Source organism: Arvicanthis niloticus, chromosome 4 (genome assembly GCF_011762505.2).
Source record: "Arvicanthis niloticus isolate mArvNil1 chromosome 4, mArvNil1.pat.X, whole genome shotgun sequence".
NCBI classification, from domain to species: Eukaryota; Metazoa; Chordata; class Mammalia; order Rodentia; family Muridae; genus Arvicanthis; species Arvicanthis niloticus.
The window spans coordinates 129,614,292-129,623,734 of NC_047661.1; the positions used below are offsets into that span (position 1 = coordinate 129,614,292).

General features: G+C 44.9%; 1 protein-coding gene and 1 non-coding gene across 2 annotated transcripts in view; one reads left to right on the forward strand and one right to left on the reverse strand.

The window, feature by feature from the left end:
• Positions 1-9,163, reverse strand: part of Acadm (acyl-CoA dehydrogenase medium chain) — a 30,709-nt gene extending 21,546 nt beyond the window's left edge. The window contains exons 1-6 of the mRNA XM_034500676.2: positions 9,050-9,163; positions 6,571-6,928; positions 3,939-4,026; positions 1,085-1,182; positions 931-1,000; positions 584-684 (exon numbers count right to left, since the gene is read on the reverse strand). Of these exons, the coding sequence (XP_034356567.1) occupies positions 584-684; positions 931-1,000; positions 1,085-1,182; positions 3,939-4,026; positions 6,571-6,600 (387 nt within the window). The 5' untranslated portion in view covers positions 6,601-6,928; positions 9,050-9,163. The remainder of the gene's footprint in view (positions 1-583; positions 685-930; positions 1,001-1,084; positions 1,183-3,938; positions 4,027-6,570; positions 6,929-9,049) is intronic.
• Positions 2,054-2,181, forward strand: LOC117707966 (small nucleolar RNA SNORA15). Its single transcript, XR_004606704.1, has one exon. It is a non-coding gene; the product is annotated as a small nucleolar RNA SNORA15 (small nucleolar RNA).
• Positions 9,164-9,443: the final 280 nt, after the last annotated feature.

The window sequence follows — 9,443 nt, forward strand, 5'->3', positions numbered from 1 at the left end:
TAGGTGGGTGGGGCTTGTTGTACTACACAAGCATGATTGACAGTAAGAAGGTCACAGGTTAAACTTAGGATATGCAACGTGGTCTGTATGAGCAGGCCTCCTAGACACTGCTCAGTACGTTTCAGCACAGTAACTGAGCAGCAGGCCACGGGGATGGCTTCCGAGCTGCCTCCGTGGGAGCTGTAGCCAAGGTGTACAGTTTTCTCACAAGGACACGCAGAACGACCAGCACTGGAGACAACAGAACCACTGTGATCATGCTGTGCAGTCTTAACTCCAGGCTGGCCGGGGCTGGCCAGTCTTCCTTATAGTTCTTACAGAGACTAACCAACTTCACTGTCGGTGTCTCATTGACAGCCCAGTGAGCGATTACCATTTTTTAAATGGTAATTTTACATATTTTGTACATATGCACATGTGTGTACATGTATGTGTGCACGAGCTAGCTCACTTCTGCAGGACAAATGACACCTTGTCCCCTTCCATTGTATGGATCCCAGGGGTGGAACTCAGACCACGGGGTGCCTTTACCCACTGAACCATCTCACCAGATCCATGGTAAACAACTGCCTTAGTGACTTACCCCCAAAGAATTTGCTTCAATAGCAGTCTGCACCCCTGTACATCCATACGCCAACTCTTCCGTAATTAAACAAGCATCGAACGTTCCCAGGCCAAGACCACCTACGGCGGCAGAGTGTTCGTAGAACGTTATAATATGAAGAACAACTCAATAAACTCAAAACCAGCTAGACACAGGGAAAATGCCTGCATTCTGTGCCGAGTGAGGACCAGGCTCCTCCAAGCAGGCAAATACTATGTTGCCGAAACAGGGAAACTAAGGCAGAAAGCCATTGACCGGAAAAACATCTTTAGAGAATGAGAGCTTTTGGTTTTTTAATTTTAGGACCAAACATGATGGAGGCTTACCGCAACTCTCTGGAATGTGTGCATTGATCAATCCAAGTTCCCAGGCTCTTTTGATGAGAGGGAATGGGTACTGAAAGGAAAACCAACAAAGTTACACTACACCTGAGTCTAGGCAGGCTGGTAACACCGCTTCCTCCTGCGACATGATACCTACTTCACCGCTTTTATCGTATTCTGGGGCGACGGGGATTATTTCCTCTCTGGCAAACTTCCGGGCAGTTGCTTGAAACTCTTTCTGCTGTTCCGTCAACTCTAAGGGAACATTATTTTGGGAACATCAAAGAGGGAACATCACGTTGAAGAGACAAGGTCCAGGAGGTTGTTGTGTGGAGGTTTATACTTATAAGTTAAGTTCCTGACCTCAGGAGGCAGTTTAAAGACACCAGACGTACTCATTCAGCACACACTTGTTTCAGAGACTTACGTAAGAACGACAACACCATAGCTTAAATTTCACTCTTCTTTTAAACACCAATGAATTTAAGAACCTAAGTTCCCATAAATTAAATGGTAAGAGTAATGAGAAATCTCTCCAAAATAATAACAGCCACATAAAACCCTCTGTATTAGTCACAGGCAATATTAAAACAAATGCATTTACCCAAAATAAAACTAATTAATTGTGAGATGAATGAGATGTCTATGTTGCCCTGACCCCTAGGCTAAGTGTGGATTGCTAACTGCATTTTTATAGACCTGTGATATCTGGTCTTTCAATGTGGGTGCATCGATAAGATAAACAGGGCTGGAATGTGGCTCAGAGTAGAGCATTTGCCTACCTAGCCTGTGTGAGGGCCTGGATTCCATCATCCACACAAGGGTGGGGAGGGAGTGTTAACGGTGGCATTGGGTATTTCAGGCAATCAGATAAGAGCCAAAGCTTAGAAGAACAAGCCAGGTGGGGTGGCATACACCCTTATACCCAACACTCAGACTACAAAGGAAGATCTCTGTAGGTTCAAGGCCAGCCTGGTCTACACAGTGAGTAGCAGGGCAGATAGAGGTATACAGCCAGTCCCTGTCTTTAAAAAAAAAAAGAATATTTATGACTTCTCATTTGTATGGGGCCGAGAGGTAAAGTGTAAAAGATCAAGTCTTTTATGGTTAAGACACGGAGACTAAGCAATGGCTGAACGCAGGGTACTTCCATCGGAAATCCACACGGCCAGACACCAGCAAAGCAGAGTCTTCCTTTAAGGCAACTGGCGCACTGTTTTCTATGGTATATCAGTACTAAAAGTAAGTATAAAGAGAAAAATTAAAAAAAGAAAGAAAAGAGCAGGAGACAAGACAGAGGCGGTGGTTCCCCAAGGCCACTTGACTGGGATGACTGAGATGACAAGTAGTCAAGGAGCCTGAGGCTTTGTGCCGCTGGGCTTTTCTGAATAACAACTTCACTTCAAAGATTGGAGATAATTCCTGTCAAGGTTACGAAAGGGTGGTTTGGGGTCAGAAAAAAAGGCGTCTACCATATTATTATTTGTTGGCAAACTGCTTTCATAAACTTAGTAATCTTCAAGATATCCTACTGCACACACGTTATACCTACTTTATCCATCAGAACCAGACTGACTAGTCCTCCGTGCTTCTCTGTGTAGCCCTGGCTGTCCTGGAACTTGCTCCAGGAACAACAACAACAACAACAAAAAACAAACAAAAACACAGCGAGTAGGAACTTGTCCTGGAACTTGATCAGCCTGGCCCTGAACTGAGATCTATCGGCCTGTCTCTGTCTTAAGTGCTGGGATGGAAGGTGCGCTCCACCACGGCCCCTCTAGTTATCTGCACTTTTGCCAGGGAGCTCACAAGCTCCCTTTCAAAGGCCTCTATCTGCTTCACCCTCTGGCAATTCGGTGGCTTGTGAGATTCTCGATACTCAATAGTAATTGGTGTGTAAAAAAGTTGAGAATGGATAAGTCAGAGTAAAGGCTGCTACTTTCAAACGCCCAAAAATTCAAACTGCTATGGTCATGACATTTGAAAATTCTTTAATTCCACTTATACATATGTGTACATATATGTGTGTGTATAATATATATATATATATATATATATATATATATATATATATATTACTTATTTGGGTGCATGTGTGTCTCTCTCAGAGTACATAAAGGTATATATATATATATATATATATATATATATATATATATATATAGTATTTTTACTCAGGTATACTTGAATAAAGCCAATAAACCTAGAAGCTTTCAGACTACCAAGGGCACCGGGTGCATGGTAACCAGCTCAGCCTTGTAACTTTTCAGAGATCAAGGGAACAGACAAAATGGTTTCCTAGCTACAAGCAAGGTAACGATTTGGAGTAAAAACCCTTTAGGGGTGAAGGACACCAAAACCAGGATTTATTTCACATTTTTAACCTGGAATGTTTCATTTTGTAAAAAGGAAAAAAAAATCTAGCTTCCTTCTCTCCAAAACCACATTGCTCCCTGGTCTTAGTTCTGAGAACCTCAGGTCTCAGGTCGTATAATTGCATCAAACTGCAGCTCAGATATATTAGGCCATCTTTTTTTTTTTTTTTTAAATTGTTACAGCACTGAACTGAGAAGTATTTAGAGGAAATACTTGTTGAGTTGGGCGTGGTTGCTCACACCTTTAATCTCAGTACTAGGGAGGGAGAGGCAGGCAGATCTCAGTGAGTTCTGGGCTTGCCTATCTCTTTACTTAGAGCTCTAGCCAGCCAGAGCTGTACAGTGAGACTGTCTCCATAGACGAAGGAAGTAGTTACATTTTAATCTGTAAGTTGAAGACAGTTCATGGATATTAATTTATTTGGGCTATTCATTTGGGAAAAAGAGGAAGAATACTTAGAGACCGCCTGAAAGCACTTGAATGTTCGGGAGAGAATACAGAAGAAGGCAATGCAGTACAGCAGATGTGAGGAACCAACTGTGTGCGAGCCAACTGTGGGTGGGGACTGCTCTACAGACATCACACTCACAAACACAGCCCAGGCATATCTTCAAGTCAAAGGGCAGAACACATACCAAAACTAAACCCTAATCCGGGCTCCTGCTTGAGAGATGCCTTCGTGTGTTGTGCTCGACATTCAAAATGAGAAACACTTCTCAGGACCTGGAAAAAAATAATAATAGATATAATAAATAAATCTGATAACTTAATTATCAACCAAACACTAGCAAGAAAACTGGCTAGGCCACTGAGGTGACCTGAATCTGAGCTCTGGAACCCACGTGGTAGGAAGAGAGAACTCACTCCCACCACCACCTTCTGGCCTCCACGCTGGCTTTATGTACACTGAGAGTTACACAAGAACACACCCACACCCAAATAAGTATTGCTTGACTGTCCAAAGCAAGTGCAGCACCTGTATGGCTCTGTTTTTATTCAAGAGCTATGTTTTTAAAGTCAGTACTAAATAAATTATATTTCAAGTATCAATTACAAGCTAGATGGATGCCTATCCATAATGGAAATATTATTAAATTTTATATTTTATTTTCATTTTTATGTCTACATATATGTGTGGAATGTCCAAAATGGACAGAAGAGGGCACAGGATTTCCTGGAGCTGGAGTTACATACAGTTCTGAGCCACCTAACATCAGTGTTGGGAAACAAACTCAGTAAATAAATAGGCAGTAAATATTAAATGACAAAAAAGAAATCCATTTAAGTTGGTCTCTCTCTCTGTCTCTGTGTGTGTGTGTGTGTGTGTGTGTGTGTGTGTGAGTGTGTGTGTGTGTATGTGTGTGTGTGTGTGTCCAAGTGCAGGTTTTGGTCCTGCTGTTTGTTTTGTTTTTGAGCCCGGTCTCAGAATGTAGCTGTGGCTGACTTGGAAACTTACTTTGTAGACCAGGCTAACCTTAAACTTCCAGAGAGCTACCTAACTTTACCTCATAAGTGCAGGGTTAAAGGCATGTGCCACTACTCCAGACCCCAATAATGGTTTGTGTTTCTGTTAGGACAAGTTTCTTTTGAAGTAGTTCAGGATAGCCCCAAACCGACTGTGGAATCCAGGCTAGCCTTGGGAATCTCAATTCTTCAGCCTCTACTTCAGAGATTAAATGAAGATCACCACTCTACAAAACTGGTCAGATGCATTTTATACAACTGAAGTGGAGAGCCCATTACTGGGTTCCTTATATACTGATATTAGTCTTTCAATTAGATAGCTTAACACGTGGGCCTGCTCATTGCTTGTGCAGAAGGATGAGGAGGTTTGTGTGTGTGTCTGTGTGTGCTTGTGTGTTTGTGTATATGTGTGTTTGTGTGCGTGAACACACGTGTCTATGTATGTGAGTGTGCACATGTGTCTCGGTGCGTAGACAGCTTAGAAACAACAAAAAAACAGGACAGGGTTAAGAAGTTAGCATTGCAACATAGAGTTTAAATTTTGCAAACACCAGTCTGGGAACAGTTCCAAATACACAATTTGTATTCACACCTGGAAAATAGGGCTCACTAATCCTAGGGGATAAGTGGAGATTATTAAAATAAGACAGCCAGGCCTGAAGGTAGCACCTCTTGAAAGGCAGAGGTAAAGCTGTGGGCTCCGGACCAGCCTGGACTACAAAATGAGACTCAATATAAAGAAACAATAAATACGATGTCCTGAAATTCTAGTCAGAAGAGTACTGCGTTTATTATTCCTGGCTCTCTGCCAAAAACAACGAATTCCAATATGGGAACAATGCTAACTTTAGTTTTCAAGCCTGCAACTACAGCACAACGAAGTAACCAATTGCTTAGAAATTTAAGTCTTGGTTTTATCACCACGTGGAAAACAGGATAAAGGAATATGCATTTTTCTGATTCCTTATGGGGTTAGGCTTTCCTTCACCTAGCCTCGGAGGCGCCAAGAAACCTTTAGTTCTGTTGTCAGAATGAAAAAGTAACATTAAAAACCCTTTAGTTTCTGCTTTCAGAGCCTGTTAAGTTATCTAGTAATGGTGGGGGAGGAGGGGTGCGGTCAACCAATACAATAAAAACCGTTGTAAATTCTAAAACTACAGCTTTCGGGACCAATGGCAACTTTAGTCCAGTTTGAGATGGTATAAAAAGAGGTCTTGTATGAACACTCGTTGATATTTAAGTTAACAAACTAGTTGCTAAAACAGAGCTTAGAGACAAAATTCTGACGGTTACAACATTTAGAAGACAAACTTCATTAAAGTTCTTCCGTAGGTTCTTCTCCCTTTTGTTGCTCTTTTGGAAGGGTGCCTGTACATCACAAAACCACCAGCGTACCAACCCGCCTCCCGCCAGCCGCCCACTTCCCTTTCCTTCGGGTAGAATTAGCAGTGTTTTGTGCACACCCAGGATCAGCCTGTTTGGATCCTACCACCTGCTCACACCCATAGCTACAAAACACACTGATGCCTTCCCGGTGGGACTACAGTTTTCTGGAAGTGCTCCCCTCTGCGGCAGCAGGGTTCTGACACCCGGGTGCCTTCGAGAAGGGTGGGTGATGGGAGAGAAATGTCTGAGCCCCTTGACCCAGGGTGAAGCAGGTCCACAGGATCATGCCTGCAGGGGTCAGGGGACGGAGGTCAGAGAGGGAGGGCGGCAGGCAGCGTGGGGGGACGCCTGCAGACTCCCGCCCTCCCCCCGGCCGCGCGGGCCGACCCTCCCGATCCCGCCCCGTCACCCGCTCACCCTGCAGCCTCTGCGGAGCACCGCTGCCATGATGACTCCTCGCTCTTTGGCTCCGACCACCAGGCAGCAGCAAGCAAAGCCGACCGGGCGCCCGCCCGCAGGGGGCGTGGCTTGGGGGCGGAGATGGGCGAGCCTTAGACGCAGTGCAAGGGCGTGCAGGTCAAAGTCTGGAGACCTCGGGGGCGTGGCCTGGGGAGTCCCTTCTCACAACAACAAGGTCTGGGCTCCCAGAATGACGTCAGCCGAGAGACAGGGGATTGACCGGTCTGGGCAGAAGACCTTGGGCGTGGTCATTGCAGACTCAGGGGACGTGGCCTGGGAGGCGTGATTAGACGAGGGAGATTCTCCGGGTCCGGACCTGGGCCAAAAGAGGGAGGGGCCTGAGAGCCCACGGCGCCTGCGCCCTGCACTCGCCCTTGCCAGAGCCTGGACTGCTTGGCTTGGGCAAAGGGCTGTCTGCCTCGTGTCACACGAGCCCTAAGGTCGCGTCCTCTCCGGAGGGCTGCCCGGGAGAGCTGGACCCGAATCCAGGCCAGAGGGCCCAGGCAGGCGTTTCCTGCAATCATTTATGACCTTTACTCGGAGAGTCAGATCCTTTATGGCTCCAGTGTACACCGAAGTTATGCTTCTAAACATTTAAATGGGAATTTAATTGCTTGTGTAGCCGGGCGACTGAGAAGTCTGAGTGTCAGGAGACTGAGAAGGAAGATTACTGTGACATTGAGGGCAGCCAGAGTGCCAAGTAGAACAGACCTAAACAAACCAACGCACAATAGCATCTATATCCTCTATTTTCCCGAATCTTTTCAAGGCTACTTACTATCCACTCATGTAGATGTGGAAAGCGTCTTTGGGAACAAAAACTGAGCCAATCCGAAAGCTCCCCAGCCAGTGAACATTGGGAGTAAACGTTTTGCTCATGAGTTTGTCAATTTTGCTTAAAGTCCCATTGTCTTCCAGTTAGACCTCATATCTTAGACGGTAGCTGTGGTGTTATAAAGATGAGAGATTATAAAACTTCTCAGTGTTGGGTACTTCGGTTGCCAAAGATTATGCTATCAAGAGCCCTCTTGCCAGGTGATGGTGGCGCACGCCTTTAACCCCAGCACTTGGGAGGCAGAGGCAGTTGGATTTCTGAGTTCGAGGCCAGCCTGGTCTACAGAGTGAGTTCCAGGACAGCCAAGGCTACAGAAACCCTGTCTTGAAAAACAAAAACAAACAAACAAAAAGAGCCCTCTTGCTTTCTGCTTCAAGTAGATGGGAGACAGGAACTTATTTTTGAGTCACTAATGAACAATGAAAAATTCTCATCTTCTCTTTGCCTTGCCTGTAGCATTGTCAGGCACACCAAAGCCTGGAAAAGGTATGTGGATTCCACTGTGAAATAAATGTTCAGATCTGTAAGATTAATCTTTCAACAACAGTCTTGCCGGAGACATAGTCTTTAATGGTTGTAAGGGAACATTCCAGAAAAAAAGTATCCTCCTTTAGTGGTCTGCTAGTCCGATGAACTGTTTAGGTCTCCGTGGAATGTCCCAGGTCCATGATCAACATTATCTGGACCATTTTTAATCTCCTTAGCAGCCATTTAATGCAAGAGCATTTGGGCAAGAGCAGTTTCTAAAAGCTTGATTAGTCTCAGAACTAATTTGAACATAACACACTCCAACTCTAAATATTTATATAACACACTGTCTTGTGAGTCCTGCTATTGCATCTGTCCGGACAATTATTCTCTGCTGTCATTTAATATCCAGTCACAGTCAGTATGTCTATTTCTCCAGTACCTTTTACATGTATTTTGTTTTCAAACCACGATTCTATGACTGTTTCCCCATTTCAGGTTGGTTTTAACTTCTTATTTGTTTTAAATTTAATCAATCTTTTGTCAGCAATACTGTCTTTTAAAAAATATGTATATTTGTGTGTCTCTGTGCACAGTGAAGCCAAATGAAGATATCAGTTTCCCTGGAACTGGATACAGGTGATTACCAGCTGCTGGCCACGTACTGGAAACCAAACTTAGGTCCTCTGCTCTTAAGTACTGAGCCATCTCTTCAGCCCCTTTTTGTTTTCTTTCAGAGACCAAGCCTGAAGAATGGCCCCTGCTGTACATTCCTTTCCTGTCTCTGGATCTGAGATGCAAGCAGCTGGAGGCTTGAACACTGCCCTGCCGTTCATATTACTTCATATGAGGACGTCTTTAATGTCACTCTTGTTTCCTGATGACAGTTGGTTGTAATGGTGAGTTTAGCTACTCTGCTTTGGCTCCCTGCAGGTCGTACGCACGCAAGCACCAGCTCAGGAGCCCTTTAGATTAGAGAATGAAACACACACACACACACACACACACACACACACACACACACGCACACACACCAGTTAACTTTTGACTTGCTGTGTCTAGCTTAAAGGTTGGGTGCTCCTAAATTTTCCCCCTACTATCCAAGTCCAATCAGCCACTTCCCCGAATTCTTACATGGCTGGTTGGCTTTCTCTCCTGCAGTGCTTATGCCCCATCCTTCTCCTCTGAGTCATGGTGATTCTCCATCTTCCTTTCTTCCAGTTTCTAGCCCCGCACAATCTAAAAGTTCTGCCCCTCTCTCTCCTCCCAGCCATTGGCCGTTTATGGATCGATCAAAAACCAATTGGGGACAAGGACCTTCAGCGTTTGGACAGGCAGATCCCCGATTAATTCAAAGCATTGGAGCCAATCCCCAACAGGTGGTTACCTGATAAAAGTGGTGACAGACAGTCCTCCCTTTGGCCAGTCAGTACCACAGAGCTGTGTCCCTAGCAGGAGCAATCGTTATGCTCAGCTAAATGCTAATTTTATGTCTGCAGAGACTCACAAGGAGAAGGTCCCCACCGTG